Source organism: Bubalus bubalis, chromosome 1, assembly GCF_019923935.1.
Source record: "Bubalus bubalis isolate 160015118507 breed Murrah chromosome 1, NDDB_SH_1, whole genome shotgun sequence".
Lineage (NCBI taxonomy): Eukaryota > Metazoa > Chordata > Mammalia > Artiodactyla > Bovidae > Bubalus > Bubalus bubalis.
Window position 1 is genome coordinate 29134607 of NC_059157.1, and position 23286 is coordinate 29157892.

Genomic DNA, 23286 nt, shown 5'->3' on the forward strand with positions numbered 1-23286 from the left:
ACCAGCCTACTGAGTCTGGTCAGTCACTTTTTGACAGTCCAGTGTGGGCTGTTCTTTCTCTTTTGCAGACTGGCGTTCATTCCATGAGGGTTTTTCCCTGTGGCTCAGCTGTAAAGAATCAGCCTGCCAATGCAGGAGACCAGTTTCAATCCCTGGGTTGGGAAGATCCCCTGGAGTAGGAAATGGCAACCCACTCCAGTATTCTTGCCTGGGAAATCCCATAGACAGAGAAGCCTGGTGGGCTGCAGTCCATAGGGTCTCTAAGAGTCAGACACGACTGAGCGATTAAACAACAACCAATTCATTCCATGAACTTTCTGATTGCTCTCCATCTAAGGCCTGTGGTTCAATTTCAATTAGTGCACCAGCCGAGAGAGCGTTGCTTGTTAGAATGTAATTTTCTTACCAGCAGTTTACAGCTTCGACTGCAAACAGAATGAGCCACTTGAAGAGAATGACAAGTAATTTTTTCCCCAAGAAAACCTCTGCTTCTGTGAACACTTGGGTCATTAATGGGTCACTGTGCTGTTGGAAAGAGTGACCACAGAAGAGGCTCCATTTTCGATGAAGCTGGACATAAAGAAGAAAGGAAAGGCATAGCATTTGAATGAAAATGTCATGGGACCAAATAAATCTTGAGCAGAGCTGAGACCTTTCACAGGGTCTGCAAGGAAGAGATGAGAAGTGTGAGCTCAGTGATTTCTAAACCAGAGCCATCATCCAATTATCTTAAGGGGTAAAGTGAAATTCTCAAAATGTCTCATGACTCTTGCTTCCATTTATTTTGATGTTTATGGATATTACCTAACAGTTTGAGGATGAGGAGAGATAGTAAAAGAAACAAATCATCTCCCCAGAGGACATGTCAAGCCCTGCATGCCTGCCACAGACCTAGGAGCACGGTTCCATTTCTTGGCCACAGATTTGAAATGTGAACCCCACCTGCAAATTAGGATTACAAATGACATTTTAAAGTGATGCTCTTGTGATCTAAATTTTTACCTCCAATGAGTATTTTTCCCTTCTTTCAAAAATAAGCCTACTTTCAAATAGATGTTTTAAGTTAGGATGGATAAAATAAAACTTCATTCGTAAACCTTATTAAAAACATGAATTCTTTTAATTAAACTGAATGTTCAAAATACAAAACTATTCTCCAACTAAAAGCTCTTATTGGACTGAGATAGTTATTAATAATAATAAATTCTGAGTTTTTATTTTAATGATAAAAACGCTGAGTGTTTACTTCTAAGGGGGAGCTTCACAAAATTAAAAAATATCCTCAGGTCATGGTTCTTCCATATACTGTCTATGCCATGGTTTTGAATGATGCATGCTTCTGGAGACCCACCCCCCCACCCCACCCCCCCCACCCCCCGCCATACTGAATGAGAAGGCTAGGTTTGTTCTTTACTAGAATAATAACATCAAACCTTCCTGAGTCTATGCACTGGGCTTTCTTCTATGACTCTAGCAAGATAAGCTTTACAACTATGGTGTGGGGGAGTATCTTTTATAATCCCCCCATTTATATAGAGAAATGGAGACATTTGTCCATGATGACAAAGATGCCACATGGAAAGCCCCCTTCATCCTTGGGAGCCCACCCTCCTCTTAATGGGAAATAAGATGGGAATGTTCAGGGTCAAGATCACAGCTTCCTACGCTGTGGCCCCTCATTCTCTCACTTGCTTCATTGAACAAAATAAAAATAACATTCTACATTTCATCTTGGCCCAAGTACAAGTGCTTCCGAGGCTCGCATGCCCTTCCTCACTCTGCCCCTCGTCTGGTTCATTCATTTATCCTCTGAGTCACTCAGCTCCTTTCATCTTGTGGATTGCATCAACATATATTAATCTCTAACCTTTGCACATAAAGTGAACAAAGCTTACTTATGAGTAGTCATGACCTTTGACCAAGAAATATTCCAGGGTGGTCCAGGGTTGTGTGCTATGAAGCAACACATTTAGTAAAAACTGAACTACGAAACTTTAGCACTCTTTTTTTCCCCACTCCTAAAAAAGCTCTTAAAAAGCTAGAATTCTCTCCACTCCCCAAAAGCTAGAATCCTCCAGACTAGAATACTGGAGTGGGTTGCTATGCCCTTCCCTAGGGGATCTTCCTAACCCAGGGAGCGAACCCAAGTCTCCTGCACTGCAAGCAGATTCTTTACCATTTGAGCCACCAGGGAAGCCCAAAAAGCTCTAGTATTTGTTAATGCTGAAATAATAGTTACATGCTTGGAGTAACAGAGTAAATCAAAATCAGGACGGTCTCCTTATGACTTATGAGTTTTCTGTATGTTAATTTGAAACTCAGGCAGCACGATTCTGACCCCTATGTATCTGGAGGACCTTGGCAGTGACTGTCATGGAGGCATGGAGATTATTATCCGTAAGCAATATGCAGTTAAAGATGTAGTAACAAACACAGCTTCTCCCTTCGTGGATTTTGGGTGCTCTGATGCTTTCACAAAAGGAGACAGGAACACAGAGTGAACCCTCTTATCCTCTGTCAAGGTGTACTCTGGGGACAAAGCTGATTCGTCCCCAGGCTTAGAACATTAAGGCAGCCAATGAAGTGGGAAGGAAATGGCTTACTTGAGGAACTCTGCCCACATCACTGTGAAATCATTGTAATCTGTTAAAGTGTTTCATGTGGTGAGCGAGCCCCATGTCATGAGTATCCTTCGCCAGTACACACACACACACACACACACACACAACACCCCCAGTGCCGTTTCATCTCCCTGCGTGTGGTAAAACCTCTTATTTACACAATTGTACTTCCTGAGTTATTAAGGTTCAGACTCACTGAAATTTTTCAGAAGTGCTTGGTAAATATTTAGTGTGAAATTGCTCATGGAATGCAGGCTCAGGGCCTGAAACAAGCTGGCGGAGCCCTGCCTGGAGAAACCAGATTCTTATTTAGAACAAATGGACTGAAATCTCTCATTAGGGCTTATGATGAGGTCCTAGCTCTGCCAGCAAGGAACTCGGGGCTTGTCTTCTCTGTTACAATGAGGAAGAACCAAGCTGCCCTAATCCTTTACAAATGTCTGATGCTTCAAGCTGTAGGAAAATTCTTAATGACGGTCAGCTGTGGGGATCTGTGTGTGTGTCTGTGTGTGTGTGTGTATTTGTATTCCACTTTGTCACTGTATTTGAGTACAGCAGGTAATATTCTAATTGATATTGAAACAGAGCAAGACACTGTGCCCCCCCCACCCCACCACGTACTCTGTCTGCCTTTTGTCCATGGAAAACTTTAGCCAAAGAATATGTTTAATTTCGTTCATCCTCAAGGGCTATAGATGATATTCTGAGCCATCTCCTTTGAGCCTTTCTGTGGGCACTGAAACCCCCTCCAGGTGAAAGAGGTTAACTACATGATGACCAGACTGTAGCCATGACATAAGCCGCCACAACTCTGAGAGCTGGCGTCAAAGAAATGGGAGCACGTCGATCCTGGAACTGGAAACCAGATCACCGCAGGACCAATTTCAAGATGATTGGCAGAGCTGACGGTGCCATTCCTGCATTAGCCCCCTCTTTCCATCTATAAGAGCTCTTGCCCAGTGAGCATCAGCAGCGGGAGTCGGCCTTTGCAGGCATGGCCGCCTCCCCTCTGTTGCTGACCTCGGAAGTAAAGCAAGCTTTCCTTTCCACCAACCTTGCCTCTTTATCGGCTTTTGATGGGTGGGCAGCCGGACCCAGACACTTTCAATTACAGTTTTTGGTGCCTCAGGTGGGGCTGCTGAGCTGACTCCAGGGTTTTCCTGAATTCAGTCGAGGCCAGGACAACGTGCAGGGATGGCTGCGAGGAACCCCTGCTCCTGGCTCACCAGCCCCGGGAGGAGGTCTTAGGGGGACGTTTCTAGCAGCTGCTGAAACCACTTGTTTCGGGGAGCCTCCCCGCTTCTCCCCTGCCCTGCAGCGGCTGCCAGAATACTCTCTTCCTTGGTGGAGCAGAAACATGCGTCCGGACAAGCTCCAAGGCTGAGTTAGTCCACCAGTGTGCACCCGGCTAACTTCTCTTTGGAGTACAAAGTGCTGTTCGGGCGTTTTGCCAGTTGGTTCTGAAGGCCGTTTGTGTCGCGGAGGTATTGGTTTGATTCCCTTCCCATCATCCTCCTGGCGGCCTTGTGACCCTCCTGTTTGAAGGTGTGTGAGCAGATATTCCCTTTGTGTGACTGGCATCTGTGTTTTCTTCTGTAAAATGGTAAATCTAGGTTCAATTCATTAGAAAAATTGTAGTATGAGATTATGACTAAAGAGAAAAACATTTTTTAATGATTTATGAAATGGTATTCTTTAAACTCTGGGGGAAAAATGGTCAAGATGAAACTCTTTTGAAATTCCAAAACTTTTTTTTCCCTTGCATATGCAGTTAAAGAAAGCTAGTTTGATAAAATACTGTTTTCAAAATCCTGACCCCAAGAGAACAAAACTATGCTTAAAAGAAAGCTTGACGTGAACTCTTCTGTCCTCAAAATACACACACAGTCCACTTTGCCTGACTTCAGTCTTTCTTGGGTTAATTAGGAGAATTTCAAAAGGTGTTTGGGTTTATTAATGGCTCAGAGGGTAAAGCGTCTGCCTGCAATGCAGGAGACCTGGGTTCTATCCCTGGGTCAGGAAGATCCCCTGGACAAGGAAATGGCAACCCACTCCAGTACTCTTGCCTGGAAAATCCCATGGACAGAGGAGCCTGGTAGACTACAGTCCATGGGATCGCAAAGAGTCGGACACAACTGAGCGACTTCACTTTCACTTTGTACCACATTAAAGAGAAATTATGCTATGAGAAAAACAAAAGATTTTAGAAGTTATGGAATATGTACTTATTCGCCAATCAGTAGATGCAGGTGTAACAGTTCAATGGCTTACTTCTTGGTTTTGTTAAGGCTTTTAACCTTAACAAAAGGCTATCCTATACAATATTATGTAATTACAGCTACTAAAATGATAAGGGAAGCATTTCAGTGTGCAAAGCAAGTAGGATGTGTGCTGTCAGTGAGAGAAGGTATAAAGAATGAAGGTGGTTTTTGCTGAGAAATGATAATAATATTGTCCTTGAGCTCTTGTTCCTGGATGGGGAAGAATATGCAATAAATCATATGGAAAACATTTGATAACTTTCAGATCATACTGCTGAACTGGATAAGAAATTTAAAGAATGCTAATGGAAATCTATTGTTTTGCTTCCAACTATTTTTGACCCCAATGTTCAGGATGGAAAAAGCATTGTCTAGTGGAGTTGTCAGAGTATAATTACTTACGATGGGTGTCACATGGCTTTAAGTTTACTGGTAAGAGCGCCTGCACAATGCTTGTGTGACAACTGGGCAGTTTTATTCACAATTGCCAAAGACTTGGAGGCAACAAAGATGCCCTTCTGTAGGTGAATGGAATGACTAAACTGTGGTACATCTAAATAATGGAATATTATTCAACACTAAAAATAAAGCTGCTATGAAGCAATAAAAGGGCCTGCTGCTAAGTCGCTTAAGTCGTGTCCGACTCTGTGCAACCCCATAGACGGCAGCCCACCAGGCTCCCCCATCCCTGGGATTCTCCAGGCAAGAACACTGGAGTGGGTTGCCATTTCCTTTTCCAATGCAGGAAAGAGAAAAGTGAAAGTGAAGTCGCTCAGTCATGTCCGACTCTTCGCGACCCCATGGACTGCAGCCTACCAGGCTCCTCCATCCATGGGATTTTCCGGGCAAGAGGACTGGAGTGGGGTGCCATCGCCTTCTCCAAAAGGGGCCTGCGGGAAGCTTAAAAAAAAATTCCCAAGTGAAAGAAGCCAATCTGACAGGGCTGCATACTGTATACTTTCAGCTAGAGGATGTTCTGGAAAAGGCAAAACTATGCTAATAAAAAAGATCAGTGGTTGGTTGGAAAGAAGAAGGGAGAAACAGGTAGAGCACAGAAGATTTTTAGAGTGAAAATACTCCGTGATTTTATAATGATGGACATACGTCATTATCAGATCAGATCAGTCGCTCAGTCGTGTCTGACTCTTTGCGACCCCATGAATCGCAGCACGCCAGGCCTCCCTGTCCATCGAGTCAGTGATGCCATCCAGCCGTCTCATCCTCTGTCATCCCCTTCTCCTCTTGCCCCCAATCCCTCCTAGCATCAGAGTCTTTTCCAATGAGTCAACTCTTCGAATGAGGTGGCCAAAGTACTGGAGTTTCAGCTTTAGCATCATTCCTTCAAAGAAATCCCAGGACTGATCTCCTTCAGAATGGACTGGTTGGATCTCCTTGCAGTCCAAGGGACTCTCAAGAGTCTTCTCCAACACCACAGTTCAAAAGCATCAATTCTTCAGCGCTCAGCCTTCTTCATAGTCCAATTCTCACATCCATACATGACCACAGGAAAAACCATAGCCTTGACTAGACGAACCTTTGTTGGCAAAGTAATGTCTCTGCTTTTGAATATGCTATCTAGGTTGGTCATAACTTTTCCTTCCAAGGAGTAAGCGTCTTTTAATTTCATGGCTGCGGTCATTATAGAATTGTCTAAACCAACAGACTGTACAGCCCCAAGAGCGAACCCTAATGTAAACTACCAGCTTTGGGTAAGAATGGAGTGTTAACATAGGTTTATAAATGGTAATAAAAGTACCACCTTGGTGTGGGGTGCTGACCGTGGATGAGGCTGTGTAGATAGCAGGGGGTATATACGAAATAGCTGTCCTTGCCTTCAATTTTGCTGTAAACCTAAAATTTTTCTTAAAAAAAAAATCCTATTACTCAACTCATTTGAAGTATCTATTAGTTTTCAAATTCTGTCCTCAATGCTCTCACTTGTGGACTCGTTTCACCTCTGTTATCTCACATATACACCCACAGTGTTCACTGCCATTTGGAGGGTAAGGACTATATTTTACTTTTTCCAACAGTGCGGTTCTCCCTACAGTGCTCATGGGTGTCAGCTGAACACTGCTATGACTCCAGCATATACCACAAGGCTTACCCTAGGACCTGGCCTCTGTTGCTTGCCAGGGGCTTCTTCTAGCAGCTTCCTAATCAGGGGCCTCAGGCAGGAAGGCAACAGAGGGCAGCCCTACCTGAGTCATTTGGACCCTGTGTTCCATATAAAAGTACCAGTCCCCAAAGCAGGATTCTGAGGATGTGCCGGAGAACCATCTTGAAAGGCGTGGTGTTTGGCAACACATTCCAGCTCAAGCCCAAAGGATGCTCCTCTGACCCTTTCCTTTCACAGAGGTAATAGCATCCAGGCTCCTCTACCACAAAGGATAGGACAAGAAAAAAATGAAAGGCAGGCAGGCAGGTTCTATGTTGCTTGTTCTGGGAGGATCTCCTGGACCAAAAGGCGGTCTTCTAAACTGTCCTCTTTGCATCAAAACAAACAAAAACAGCACCTGGGACAAGGCAGCATGCCCCTCTGGCTCTCCAGGGCTGAAAGCAAGATAGTACTTAAAAGGAGAGGTCCCAGGTGGTGCTAGTGGTAAAGAACTCAGCTGCCCATGCAGGAGACATAAGAGACTCAGGTTTGATCCCTGGGTCAGGAAGGTCCCCTGGAGAAGGGCATGACAACCCACTGCAGTATTCTAGCCTGGAGAATCCCATGGACAGAGGAGCCTGGGGGTTACAGTCCATACAGTCGCAAAGAGTATGACATGACTGAAGCAACTTAGCATGCACACATCCTAGGACCTGCTCTCTTACCTTATTCATTAGCACAAAAAGAAGCCAAGGACTGTATTTTAAACATAGAGCCAAGTATGTCAATTTTTCTTAAACAAGTACATTCATGAATTAAAGGAAATTGATTTCAAAGACTGTACCCTTAAGGCCTGGATACAGAAAAGATACAAAAGTAAAACCTGGGATACAGGTGAATTGGTTTATTTCCTGGATAATTTAATCAGTCTTTGGCTGATTTATTGAAAAGTTCCAGACTGCTGTTGGCTTGCTTCATCTCACACTGTTTGGGAGTCACTCCCACAGCCTGGTGACTGGTAGTTACATATTGAGGTTGCAGATTTCTTGGATACCTCCAGCGGTCAAAGGAGGCTTGTTTTTAAAAGCTGTAGGGTGAGTGTGTGCCTTGCAGATGTCTGCAGGGAGAGTGCGGGGATTTGGTGGGTAAAGGTGTTTAGGTCTGTACTGTTCCTGGGAGAAGTCTGGTAGAGAACAATTTCCTGAATTGAACAGCTATAGACACAAGCTTGTGGCTCCTTTGAATCTATTTAATCCCTGACATTTGAAAGCACAATGAGTTTATGATTGCTGTGAGCCAGTGTTCTCAGTGGAACCTTCTATCATGTCAAGCCAACAGCATTCTCCATTCTTCCTACATAGTGGAAAGCAGGTAGAGGCATACACAGAGGTTGAGGGCAAGAATTTGTCGCTTTAAGGACAGTGTTCAAGAAGTCCCCAAAACAGCCTTTGGGGAAAGATGATCACCATTACTGATGGCCTTTGCAGCATATGAGGCAGAGGTGAGGGGTTATGGTGCGACCCCTGACTGCAAAAGTTCCTTGAGTCTTTTTTCATCTCTTACCATCTAGGAAGTTAGATGAGTTACTTTTTATAACATCACATTTTACAGATGAGGAACCTGGGGAACATGATGGTTATCTAAGGTACCCCGATCTGAGAGTTGGAGCCCAAGCAGTCTGGCCCTGATTTGGGGAAATGTCCCAGAGGGTACACTGTTTAATGGAGCATGGAAGGGTCCCTGGACCAAAGAGCAACGTTCCTTAAGAAGGCGCAAGGACCATGTGGGAGAAGGCGAGGGTGGGATGATTTGAGAGAATAGCCTTGAAACATGTATATTACCATATGTGAAATAGATTGCCAGTCCAAGTTTGATGCATGAGACAGGACGCTCAGCGCCGGTGCACTGGGATGACCCTGAGGGATGGGATGGGGAGGGAGGTGGGAGGAGGGCTCAGGATGGGGGACCATGGCTGATTCATGTCAATGTATGGCAAAAACCAATACTATATTGTAAAGTAATTAGCCTCCAATTAAAATTAAAATTAATTTTTTTCAAAAAAGAAGGCGCAGGGTCCCCCTGGGGCGCAGGCAGCGGCCCGGGCTCCCCGCACGGGGGCGCTGTCCGCACAGTCAGCGGCGCCCCGGGCGGCACCAGGTGTCCCAGGCGGGGCGGCAGGTGCGGAGTCCGGCCGCCTCGGGCTGGGGAGCCGGGGTCATAAAAGGCGGCGGGGCGGGATCTCGCCGCTCTGGGGATCCGCCGGCGCCGGCCCTGCCCGCGCGATGGCGGGGCGGCTGTGGGGCTCGCCGGGCGGGACCCCCAAGGGCAACGGCAGCACCGTGCTGCTCAACGTCTCGCAGCCGGCGCCCGGCGCCGGGGACGGCGCGCGCCCGCGGCCCTCGTGGCTGGCCGCCACCCTCGCCTCCATCCTCATCTTCACCATCGTGGTGGACATCGTGGGCAACCTCCTGGTGGTCCTGTCCGTGTATCGGAACAAGAAGCTGAGGAACGCAGGTAGGGGCTCTCAGGACCCAGCAGGCTGGACAGACAAGCCCCCATCTTTCCCCGACGGCAACCTCTCCCCTGTTCGGCCACCTTTGCAAGCACGCAGCTGCCTCGGGCAGTCAACTGGCTCTTTCCTAGAAAAGTTAAACTTTTTTCTTAAATCCTGGGGCCTTCAGTCATATTTTAAAATAGAGACTGAAGTACTTTTTCTTAAACCTGCCCATCTAAGATGTGTTTCCATGAAACAACTAAGAAGCCTTCAATTTCTAAGTCAGAGTCAGATTTTCTTTATTTTTTTGGTGGGGGAGCCAACTGTACAATTTTCAGTTTCTGAGCTTTATTAGATTGAGAGAGACCACATACAGGTTGCAGGTCTTTTCAAATCAGATCAATGAATAAATCAATTGCTTGGTTTGACATGTAACCGATTTTTCCCAGCGTTGTTCAAATATGAGAAAATATGTAAGCTGGCAAGATGATAGGGAAAGAATTTTTAGTTTTGTTGTCAGGAAGAGTTTTCAGTTTTTAGCATACAAAGAAGAACCACAGACACCTATACCTGCTTGGAAAAGTGACTGTTATTCTCCCCTTGTTAAACAAATTTACATTTTAAACATAGATACTGATGTAAAAAAGAGGGTGTTTTCGCATACTGTACTACTAGAGCTAACTTTATGCTTGAGTTAAATTTCATTTTTTTTTCTCCAAGCAATGAATTGAAATTAGTTTATCCTTGGTGGGAGCCCCAGAAAGATGTGTCCGTAGGAGGACACTGGCTATTTGGACCTCTAAATGATGACTAGATGGCTACTTCTGTATTTGGAGGCAAACTTTTAGGAGGTGGGGGTGGGGATGGGAAGGAACCATGTGCTTACAAATTTGTTAAAAGCAGTATTTTTGTTCTAACTGGTAGTCAACAATTTGATTTTGTTGAGTTCCTTTCCGAGAGGGCTCCCTTTTTTCTGTAATGCTTGGCACTGTCCGTAGTTTAAGAATTAATCAGCACCTGGTAATATGAATTGAATTGGAGTGGGTCTATTGAATAGCCTCACTTCACTGACTGGCTAAAACGAGATTGCCGAAAGGAATTCTGCCTTCGGGAAGAGGCTCCTAGAAGAAAATGTAGACTGTAGCTCCTTGACACTGGTCTTGGCATTGATTTTTTGAATCCAACATCAAAAGTACTGCAAAAGCAAAAATAAGTGGGACTATATCAAACTAAATGTCTTCTATACAGCAAGGGAAGTCATGCAAAATGAAAAGGCGTCCTATGGAATGGGAGAAAATATTTTCAAGTTATGTATGTGATAAGGGGCTAATATCCAAAGTCTATAAAGAACTCATACAGCTCAATAGCAAAAACCCAAACATCTGATTAAAAAATGAGCAGAAGATCTGAATAGACATGTTTCTGAAGACATACTGGTGGTCAACAGGTATAAAAGAAGATACTTACTATAGCTAATCACCAGGGAAATGCAAATTTAAATCACAATGAGATGGAACCTCACATCCGTCAGAATGGCTATCATCAAAAAGACGAGAGAGAACAAGTGATGGTAAGGATGTGGAGGGAAGGAACCTTTCTACACTGTTGGTGGGAATGTAGACGATGCAGCCACTATGGAAAACAGTATGGAGTTTCCTCAAAAAATTTAAAATAGAGCTACCACAGGATTCAGCAATTCCAATTCTGGATATTTACCCAAAGAAAACAAAACACTAACTTGAAAAGATATATGCACCTCTATGTTCATCGCAGCGTTGGTTACAGTAGCCAAGATATGGAAGCAAGGTAAGTGTCCATTGACAGCTTAAAGGATAAACAAAATGTTGTGTAAATGCACAATGGAATATTACTCAGCCATACAGTAGAATCCTGGCGTGCTGCAATCCATGGGATTGCAAAGAGTCGGACACGACTGGGTAACTGAACTGAATGGATACAGTAGAATGAAATCTTGCCATTTGTGACAACACGGATAGACCTTAAGGACATTATGTAAGAAAAATAAGTCAGCCAGAGAAAAACAAATAGCATATTATCTCTCATACATGTAAATCCACCCCCTGCAAAAAAACAAAAACAAACAAACAAAAAAAGCTCATGATACAGAAAACAGATTGGTCCTTGTGGGTAGATTGCCAGAAATGGGTACAGAGGTTGAGACAAATGGGTGAAATGTTTTTGTTTTCTTTTTTTTTTTTAAGTTAAATGGAATTTTCTTAAAAAAAAAAAACAAAAAAAAAGAGGATATGGGGAGACCAGTGCTGCGAGCCTGGTATGAGAATTCTCTGTCATATCCCAGGAGCAGAGTTGAGAAGCCTACTTTCTCACCAGGACTGATTTCCTGCCAGTTCCCACCGCACCCTGGATCTCCAGGTTCTGGGCATGCTCGCTCTGATTATGATGGGTTAATCTGCAGTGCAATAGTCTCATTGCGTTAGTGATTGTTTTGACTCCTTGGATTAGGAGGACTTTGCTTTCAATCCTAAACTGTCAAGTAGGGTGTAATTCTCACGTCTTTCTCCAAGAGCTCACCTCACTTCATTGATACCAACAGTTGCAGCGCTTGGAAAGTTTGACTCCTACAGAGCCTTTCATTTAAAAAAAAAATCCACATGCCTGGAACAAGTCTACTTCTTATGCCTTACGAAAAAAAACTTAGGCAAGGTGCTGTCCCGTCACAGTGCTTTGTACTTTGATTGTTTGCCGAGCAATTTTTTGATAGAGTTTATAAAACATTGCATTCCTGGAGCTAACTGGGAGACAGACCTGTGGTGAGCTTAAATATTTGAAACTTCTATACTTTTGTAATTGGGGATCTTTATTCAAAAGAACCACTATTACAATTCAAACGATTTAAAGTTTTCTAGAATGAATGGTGGGCTTTCCAGGTGGCTCAGTGCTTAAGAATCTGCCTGCCAATGCAGTATACACAGGAGATGGGGGTTTGATCCCTGGGTCAGGAAGGTCCCCTGGAGAAGGAAGTGGCAACCACACCAGTATTCTTGCCTGAGAAATCTCATGGACAGAGAAGGGTGGTGGGCTACAGTCCATGGGGGTCACAAAAGAGTTGGACATGATTTAGTGACTAAACAACAACAGAATGGATGGTAATATGAAACAGTGATAGAGATCACTGATTCAAATATGAGTTTTGGGATCCTTATGAAAAATTATGATTGTAAAGTCCTTCAATTTCAGTTAAATTTATTTTATTGGTATTAAAAATGAAAAGATGGATAGGAGAGAATGGAAGAGGTGAGATAAGAAAATAGGAATGTGAAGGCATCTTAAACTTTGAACTAGGACTTTCTTTTGGGAAAGTGGTATAATGGCATGTAACCTTCCCCCCTCCTGTTCATCAGAACCATAACAGATGCAGACACCAACCCCAGCCAGCCACCAGGATCTTAGGTGCTGACAGGCTGTCTGCTGGGCTCCTGTCCAAAATTTGATATTAAGAACCAACAGTATCGTATTTGCATCTTCTGAGCAAAGTTCATAGTGTAATGGAAAGATTTCTGCACTGAAACATTGGCATTCATACTTGCTAACTACCTTATGATCTAAGAAATCAGTTAAGACATCCAAGCCGCACATTTCACGTTTGTCAAATACAGAAAATATCTAATCTTTTAGCCTCACAGATTGTTGTGGTTACCTAGTGAGATGATGCATTTGGAAAAGGATACTTTGCAAACTTTGCGTGTGGAAAATGATGCATACATTGAAAACGATAAAGCAGGTGTAATTGTGTGTTTTTTTCCCTAGGTACACCCAACACAGGCATATTCAGTTTGTTAAAATAAGCTGTAGACTTATGACTTATGCATTTTTCTACATACATGTTATACTTTAAAACTTTAGGTAAAAAATAAAGCAAGATTTATTTATTTAAAATTTAATTATCTGGCAGTATAACCTCTATAGAAAATAGGCAATAAGCAGAAGTAAGCAAAAATAATGGGCTCTCCCCATGGCTGATTTGTTCTGCATTGGAGCGCCACAAACCTCTGAGGCTAGTATCTGCACCCTCATAAATTATAAGCAGAGAATTAGAAGGAAGATTGACACATATCTGGGAATGGTACATGTGGCAAACAGCATGGATAGAAACAGACTCATTAAAAGCAGGTCTGGAAAGCTGAACAAGCACAGCCTTTTATGGGAACTTTGTACAGAAACAAATAACTGCCCAACATTAACCAGTCCCGAGAAGAACAGAGCACAATGATGGATTTGTTACCTATGACCCTGAGCCATCAAGGAAAGACCTGATCACATTCAGGATGTTCTGCTTAAGAAGAAAAGGATGCAATCGTTTAGAAAGATACCTGAGGTTTATTATTATTTTTCAGTCTGGTGCATAGTGGGGTAAACTTTCAGTAGAGTAAAAAAAAAAAAAAAAAAAAAATGTTCCCAGAGTGACTCCAAGACTGGGTGATCGACACTGGTATTCCACTCCCACCCTTGTTTCTTTCAGATCAATATTGAACATTATTCCTGTCGATCCTGTGTCACCACGTGGAAGGGCTGCACAAACTATGGAGAAAACATGGAGCCTCTGCCTGGACTTATGAATTTTAAACTTGGATGCTTGAGGGCTGGTCTTAAGATGCTTTTAGGTCCTAGGAATGCCTACCTAATATTATTTTCAAATTCAGGTATAGCTTAGTAAAATGCATAAAACAGAAGTGTATAGCTTGGTGTATTTTAACATATTTATTTACATAAGTGACCATCACTTTTGGGAAATGATTTGAAATAAGGGTGTTGATAATGGCAGTATTACACAGCTTGAACTAGAATTTATGCAGAATCCAAGTACTGAAAACCACCAACCTGAAGTTTTTCTATCATCTCCGGGAGTTGGTGATGGACAGGGAGGCCTGGAGTGTTGCGATTCATGGGGGTCGCAAAGAGTCAGACACGACTGAGTGACTGAACTGACTGACTGACTGATGAGCAGATTGTTGCCTGTGTTGAACTTGACTCTCTGCTTGTATCCTTTGCTCAGGCCATGAAGGACAAGGCTCGCTGCCGTCTCTGTTAACCTTGACCACACTCACCACCTGGTCGTCAGTTCTGCAGCCCAGGTCCCATTGAATGTGTTCCTAGCTGCTTGATTGAGCCCTTGACCATTCTCATCACCTGCGCTAGCTTTTTTTGCCTCCTTCCCCTCCTTTCTCTGTTTGCCTTCTCTTTTGTTCTTCTCCATTGTCTGTTTTTCGTTCTTTGGTCTCTGATTTTCTTCAACCACATAATTAGATTCAGTCACTTAGTAAAGGTCATACCTGAATCTCTTTTTCCTAATTGTGTCTGTTGGGTATCAGCAAAAAATAGCCCTGAACTTAGAAGTGTGTTGTGTTCTACAAGTTCACTCCCTGGTGGCTCAGATGGTAAGGAGTCTACCCTCAATGCAGGAGACCCGGGTTCAATCCTTGAGTCGGGAAAGTCCCCTGGAGAAGGGCATGGCAACCCACTCGCGTATTCTTGCCTGGAGAATTCAATGGATCGAGGAGCCTCGTGGGCTACAGTCCATGGGGTCGCAAAGAGTTGGACACGATTGAGCGATTAACACAATATTAGAAGAATATTGTTTATGATATTGATATGATGTGTATATGATATTTTGGTTCTTATGCTAGCTAGTCCACAAGAGCATTCAGACCAACAATTTGGCTGAAATAATCTTCAGAATTGCTAGGTCACCTGAAACTCGTGAGCTTCTGAAAAACAACCTGCCTTGTCTGAATTCTGAGCCTCTTGGGATCCTGTGAGGATGGGAAAGAGTGGTGTGGGTGGGAGTGGGTGGGAGCTTCCCTTATTAATTCAGAAATGTCAGGAGAGAGTTCGGGTTCATGACATGATAATAGAGAATGGATTTAGAGTCAGAGATAGGGTGGAAATAAGTATAAGTATGTGCAGCTGCTCGTAAGTTGAGAGCTCCTGTATTGGAGGCCAGTAAATCAGATCCTATAGGGAGGTGTGGAAGGAGCTTGGGAAGAGAATGGGTCCAGAACCGAGGCTCTGGGCCTTCTTTCCTGAATGGATCTGTGTTAATCCATCATCTCTTTGGACTGTTTGCACTTCAGTAAATTGATGGACAAGATCTCTGAGTCCTTTCTGATTCTGAGTCCTTTGATTTATGTGATTATGAAACTGACTACGAAGTTGGGAATCATAGTGCTATGAAACTGACTAGACTTGTGGATGCAGTGATAATTGGTGTCATAGTTCTTTTGAAAGTATGCCTCACTTGTCCTAAACTATCTGGTTCATCTGTCATATATTGGCTGGAGAAAAATATCTTAATGACATCTTGTTTCCCCACTTTATTTCCCAAGAAATGTTTACAAATCTTAGAAATTTTCCATATCATTTTCCCTCCTTGGAAGAGCATGAAGTGATCGACTACCCAGGATAATTCGAGCCTGTTTCTGGTTGCGGAGCAATGGATTACTTCTCTGGGACACAATGAGGTACTCATGAGTTTGGGCAGAGTGAGCCAGGGACACATATGATGAGCTGACCAGCAGAGTATGTGAGCAAGCAATCCCGAATGCCTCTGGGTGAGCCGTCAGGGACAGATGGGCTCCTCCAGGCCTGTCGTGACCCTTTCAAACTGTAACCACTCAGGAGGAACAGCCTCAATAGATGGCCAGCCTGGCTATTCAGTTTGCAACAATGCACACCTGAAGAACAGCAGGTTCACATAAGCCAACGCTTCCCTCTCACGGAGGTGTTCAAAGGCGGATGTTAGAAGTGGTTCTAAAATAAAGAATCGGACAGTCTCTCCCGCAGTATCAATTTGGAATGTCCGTGTAGAGGTCATGAAAGTGGCTTAGTCAATGGTTTCCTGGTGATTTAAAAACCAGAGTTCTGTGGACACTTTAAAGCCAAAGAAAAACACAGCAGAATCTAAACTATTTATATATGAACCAAGTGCCCGAATCCAAAAAGGGAAATAAAAACAACTCATTTTCAACACTTCTGAGTCATTTTATCCTTTCAGGAACTTTCTTAAAAAAAAAAAAAATTATTTATTTCGCTGTGCCAGGTCTTCGTTGGGGCATGCAGGATCTAGTTTTCCTAAGCAGGGATGGAACCCAGGCCCCCTGCATGGGGAGCATGGAGTCTTAGCCACTGGACCACCAAGAAGTCCCAGGAACTTTCTTTTTCAATACGCATTCATTCCGCACCTTACATTCTCTTCCCACTGTCAACGATGCTTTTGTGTGGTATGCTGAATATCCATGACATCAGGTATAAGGTAACTAAAATAGTAACAAAGGCCTAGATTCTAGGATATACAGTATTCCTCACTGATCTGTCTGGTGTTTTTAATGGTAAAACTAAACCTTTTGTAATAAAACCGAAGCCTCCTTTTTATTGCTCTGGTTCATATGCGATTTTGCAAAAACTGCTGGCCATCTTGGGTCAACATTTCCATTTAACACATAAATATTTTACAGCATCCATATCAAATTACCAACCCTGATTATTAAAGGAATTCAGCTTTTCAACCCTACCGTTCTATTTTTAAGTTATTTATGAATTTGTGTTTGAAGCGTTTTTCAAGCTTGAGAAAAATTAAAGGAGTAAACTGCTGGAATTGTACTTTGTGTCACACTGTCACAGACAGCAAATTTGGTCCAATTTCTGTGGATAAAGTGGAAAAATAACTTCTTATTTGGAACGTCTACTGCTTTGTACTTACAATTTACTTTGTACAGCAATTTACACTTTTCAAAGTACTTTCCCACATTTTGTTTTATTTGTCCCTATAACAGCCTCCTCAGGTGGATAAAGGAAACTAAACCCCCAAATTCCTAGATAAATGATCAGTATTTCTTATCTCAGCACACAGCCCAATGTAGTACAGCAGAAGGCGCACAGCAATGAATGTCAGAAGACCCAGGCTGAGTCTTGTATTTGCAATACTTTTATTTGTGGTTTGTTTAGAGCCCAGTTTCTCAATGTCTCTAAACCTCAGCTTCTCCATCTGTCCAGTGGGGTACTTATCTCACAGGGATGCTGGGAGGATAAACTTAGATTCTGCCCACCCATCCACCTATCTACCTATCATTTTGAAGTCATAAAATACTTTATAAGTAAAAGTAGTATTATGTTATCCCTGGTGGCTCAGATGGTAAAGAATCTGCCTGCAATGCAGGAGACCCGGGTTCGATCCCTGGGTTGGGAAGATCCCCTGGAGAAGGACATGGCAACCCACTGCAGCATTCTTGCTTGGAAAATCGCCTGGACAGAGGAGCCTGGTGGGCTACGGTCTGTGGGATCTCAAAGAGTGGGACACAGCTGAGCGACTGACACTTTCTTTTCATGTTGTTATTAGTGTGTATTCTGTGAGTAGTTCTTCTTAGGTTGTTTTTATTTATTATTGCTTGGGTTTTTTTTTTTTAACCTATTTTTTAAAAGGAATTGGAGGCTATGCATGGCAAGAGATGTAATGTCAGAAACTGAAGATTTAGAATCTAATTCTCCTGCAGCATTATGCAAATTTATGGAAATTCTCTGATGCCTCAGTTTTCCCATTTGTAATGAACATTACCTTTCACAGCAAAGTAGGGCTGAGATTCTGATTATTTCAATATCCACCCTCTGAGAGACTGATTATCTCAATAGCCAAACTGTTCTTTAAGTTAAAATGTATTAGTCCTGGAAGCTACAAAAACTTTCTCAGACAGGTATGTTATTATTGAGAAAGTTATGATCTAACTCTTATGTACAAACTTGTAGAATGGAGAATGATTTCAGGCTAACAAAGTTAATGTTTAATAAAATCCCTAATCTGATGTATTTCTTCTCAGATTGTTGTTTTCTTTCCGTTATTCTCCAAGATGTTTGAAATTATTGACTCAAGGCAATATGTTACCTTTAAAGACATTTTATTGATGTTTTCCTTTGCATGCTTAGGCATTGTTTTTTAAAAGTATTTTAATATGGAACTCTAAATTTTCCAGACTTGTCAAATTCCCTGGAAACATTAGGGCAGTGGTTTTAGATTCCTAAATACATGATTGAATTTGGGTCCACATGACTAAATTTGGATCTTGCATTCTTCCAGTTATTCGGTCTCATAAGAAAGCAGTAATTTTCAGCATTAAATTAATCATGGATGAGATAGAACTTACTTTTGCCAGCTTTCAGAATCATTTTTCTCTTGGCAATTTAGAAAGTCAACCAAGGATAAAATATAAACCTTCTGCTTTTATTTCTCACTAACATTTGAGGGTTCTGCTTTTTTTAAAAAAAAAATACCTTCTTTGAAAAATGTCTGCCTTGGAAGTCATTTTAAATCTCCATTGAGTCTCCAAGTTTGTTTTGCTCATTCTTTATTAACACTTTTGAAAAATAAAAACTAGAACATTTGAACATTTGAGGTGAATAGTAAGATCGTTACAAGGTACCTTGAATTTCCCTATTTTTCCTACATATTTTTTCAGTTGTCTAACAGAAATGCCTTATCTTCTAAAAAATAAATACACACACTAAGGATTTTCTAGGCTACCAAAGAGGCAATTAATGGATTGTTTTTAAAGAAGCATTTTTTGCATGTTTAGGACATTGCATGGTGTCATCAATGTTATCTGTTTTCATTCACAAAGTTGATTCCTTAATCAGCAACCTAATCTTCTCAACTTTCAAATAGGTTAGCTGACCTGAAACCAGAGGACTCTGGGTGATAGCTCAAAGAAATTTAGTGAAATTTAATAATGCTGCAAATGAAGGATAAGCTTTTGGGCTTTCTGATTGACGTTCTCTAAATTTTTTTTTCTCCTACAGAGCTGTACATTTTTGGCAACCACACTGAAGAAATTAGTCTTAGAGAAATGGACAAAAAGAAAAAAAAAGAATCTACTTGAGCCTGAATACTATTTAGACTATTTTAGGGTGAATTTGAGTTGTTGAGCTTATGGCTTAAAAGGATGCCTACTTCCTTTGATGTTGAGTACTTTGGGTGCTGATTGAATTGAGTATTTATTTAGATAAGTATTTATTGAATATCTTCAATATGAGACAGAATATAAATGCTTGTTGGTTGTCAAAATGCAAGCCACAATGCTAAGCATATGTAAAACATGGCTCCTGTTTCAACAGATTACCTTCGCTCAGATCAGTTCAGTACAGTTGCTCAGTCATGTCCGACTCTTTGTGACCCCGTGGACTGCAGCACAGCAGGCTTCCCTGCCCATCACCAACTCCCGGAGTCTGCTCAAACTCATGTCCATTGAGTTGGTAATGCCATCCAACCATCTCATCCTCTGTCATCCCCTTCTCCTCCCACCTTCAATCTTTTCCAGCATCAGGGTCTTTTCCAATGAGTCAGTTCTTCATATCAGGTGGCCAAAGTATTGGAGCTTCAGCTTCAGCATCAGTCCTTCCAATGAATATTCAGGGCTGATTTCCTTTAGGATGGACTGGTGGGATCTCCTTGCAGTCCAAGGGACTCTCAAGAGTCTTCTCCATCACCACAGTTCAAAAGCATCAATTCTTTGGTGCTCAGCTTTCTTTGTGGTCCAGTTCTCACATCCATATATGACTACTGGAAAAACCATAGCTTTGGCTAGATGGACCTTGGTTGACAAATTAATGTCTCTGCTTTTTAATATGCTGACTAGGTTGGTCATAGCTTTTGTTGCAAGGAGAAAGTGTCTTTTAATTTCATGGCTGCAGTCAAGTACCTTGACTGCAGGTACTTTTAAAAGGTACTTTTAAAATTTTGTTCTTTTATTTTCAAATAAAAATAAAACATGGAGTATAAAGGTGTAAGACTCATAACATGTTATATAACAGGAAAACTTTTCAAGTTGATTGGTAGGTGATAGCTGGAGCTTAAAGGAGTCATGAGCATTTTTAAAAGTGTTACCTCAGGATGAAACAATAGAGGGTAATAAACAGAGAAACGTGAACTTTCCTTTAAGGGCAAATCAATGAGAGAACATCAATAGAGTCAATAGTAAGAGTAGAGACAAGAATAGAGACAAAAGCAGAGCTTTGAGGAGAATATATTGGCCCCATATCTTGTGAAGAAATTAATATAGCCTGAAGAAATACCTATTGGGGAAGGTTCGAGGACCAGCCTGCTAACTTAAATTCATAAAAAATTTCTCATATATCTATTAAATGGCAGATAATAAATGTTTATAATCAATGGTTTGTATTTCCTCTTATGTAATTTTCTGAAACGCTGCTGCTGCTGCTAATTCGCTTCAGTCGTGTCCAACTCTGTGCGACCCCATGGACGGCAGCCCACCAGGCTCCCCTGTCCCTGGGATTCTCCAGGCAAGAACACTGGAGTGGGTTGCCATTTCCTTCTCCAGTGCATGGAAGTGAAAAGTGAAAGTGAAGTCGCTCGGTCATGTCCGACTCTCAGCGACCCCATGGACTGCAGCCTACTAGGCTCCTCTATCCATGGGATTTTCCAGGCAAGAGTACTGGAGTAGGGTGCCATTGCCTTCTCCTCTGAAACACTTAGGAATACAAAACTCTCTTGTGATCTAGAAAGGGATAATGTACTTTTATCTTCCCTACATTCAATTTATTTTTTTTTTCCTTTACTTAAATACTTGTTGGATGTCTCCTAGGTGCCAAGTCTAGGATAATATCAGAGCTTGGGACATAGTTCTTTGGCAAAACAAACACTATTCCAGTTAATTAATTTTAAGATTTGGTTTACATTTTAATGTATGCTTTTAAGAGTTTTATTTGCTAGTTTTTTTTTTTAAGTTTTAAATTCATTTGTGCCCTTTTTACTTACTTATTCTACTAGCTGACATTAATTATTTCCTCTATTTAGAGTTTGAAGTACTTTAAGTTATTCTTTTACCAAATAAGCTTTTTAAAAAGGTTGCTACATGTAATATATATATGTTTATATATATCATGCATATACTATATAGATGTATGCTTTTTAAATACATGAAAAAAAGTGCATCAAAAAAAGAACCAAATTTTGAAGTTTTAAAACTTAGTTTTATGAGAATCTTATAGTTCTGTATTGTTAGCATTTTTTATTTCTCCTTATTTAATTTTAGCATATAAAAAGGGCAATAATATGATTGTACCATTTCTAATATTCACTTATTGGCCACCTGTGTGTCATGTGAAATCTTAGTTCCCTGACCTGGGATCAAACCTGTGCCCCTTGTGTTGGAAGCACAGACTCTTAACCACTGGACCACCAGGGAAGTCCCACCAGTTTTAATACTGACAGGAATTTTTTTTTTAACTTAGCAATTTAGAGTTATTCTCTAATTAACTAGAGATATTACTGAAGTGAAGTAAAGTGAAGTAGCTCGGTCGCGTCCGACTCTTTGCAACCCCATGGACTGTAGCCTACCAGGCTCCTCCGTCCATGGAATTTTCCAGGCAAGAGTACTGGAGTGGGTTGCTATTTCCTTCTCCAGGGGATCTTCCTGACCCAGGGATCGAACCCAGGTTTTCTGCATTGTAGGCAGATGCTTTACCATCTAATTTGTCTACTAAAGCTGGCATTTCCCTGAGACCTTCTACCCCCAATGACTCAGTGGGGAAAGAATCTTCCTGCTATGCAGAAGACACAGGAGACATGGGCTTGATCCCTGGGTCAGGAAGATCCCCTGGAGAAGGAAATGGCAACCCCCTCCAGTATTCTGGCCTGGAAAATCCCATAGACAGAGGAGCCTGATGGGCTACAGTCCATGGGGTTGCAAAGAGTCAGACACGACTGAACTAACACACACACATCCCAAGTAGAGTTAATAGAGTTTTTTGATTGCCTTTTAAAAAATGTGGTTCAAGTATTCCATTTCTGTCTTTAAAGTTTCATCCTTCATTCTGTGATATAAAAAATAGTGCAGACGTCAGTAATTTGTAATCAGTGTAAAGATGAAAGACTGGATCAATATGGCTATAATATGGGTATTTACATATTACAGGTGTCTCCCTGAACCATCCTTCTAAGAACAGAATGACCAGATCTAGAAAATGAGCAGAATCCTTAAGCAAGATTTCACACCTTTAAAAACTCAAAATTGAGCTTGGCCAAGAGGGTCAGGTGTATTACCTTTTTTTTCTCAAGTTTTTTTTTTTTTTAATTGAAACATAGGTGATGTGCAGTGGTACGTTTCTGTACTATATTACTTTATGTTGAGCTCCTTATGGTGTTCTTAGTCTCTTTTATTGTAGAGAGGCTGTATTTATCTAACAGTTAAGAGCAGCTAGTCGTCATCTGTGTTCAGTGTTAGGGAGTCATGGCCAAATTAAGGAGCAGAATGGGGAGGTGCAGCGTGACAGAGAAAGAGACTGAAGACCCAGGAAGGAAGTAGGATGGAGGTGGCCAGAGAGCCAATCTGTCCTCACACACAGTCGTGTGTTGTAGGAACAGCATCTTCTACTATTCAGGCAAGGTAGTCTAAGGACAGGTCTCCTAGGATCAGGGTGTTAGGTTTCAGAGACTTTAAGGAGGATGAAGGCTGAGAGAAGGGGTCAGGAAGAATGTCATTGATGACTGGAGAGAGGTTTGAGCAACGTGGTGTGAGTAGTGCCCAGGTATTCTAGAAAGTGAATTCAAAATTGGTGGAAAGGAAATAGAGGGACAGCCTTGCTGGAAAAATTGGAGGGGAGAGGAAGAGAATGATGGCTGGAGGGACAGGAGGGTAAGAGTAGGTTTGTTTGGGGACTTCCCTGGTGGTCCAGTGGTTAAGAATCCACCTACCAATGCAGGAGAGAGACACGGGTTCTATCCCTGATTCAGGAAGATTCCACATGCTGCAGAACAACTAAGCCAGT

The 23286-nt window shown here is 42.0% G+C and overlaps 1 protein-coding gene across 3 annotated transcripts in view; it reads left to right on the forward strand.

The window, feature by feature from the left end:
• The first annotated feature begins 1399 nt into the window (after positions 1-1399).
• Positions 1400-23286, forward strand: part of MTNR1A (melatonin receptor 1A) — a 30437-nt gene continuing 8550 nt past the window's right edge. The window contains exons 1-3 of one of the 3 annotated variants that reach the window (XR_006549091.2): positions 9196-9494; positions 13976-14156; positions 14510-18312. Coding sequence is in view for 1 of the 3 variants with exons in the window: in XM_006076173.4 (XP_006076235.3) it covers positions 9263-9494 (232 nt within the window). In the remaining 2 variants the exon portion in view is untranslated. Of the gene's footprint in view, positions 4167-9157; positions 9495-13975; positions 14182-14509; positions 18313-23286 lie in introns of those variants that run through there. The other 2 variants (XR_006549092.2, XM_006076173.4) reach the window with 2 other exon arrangements.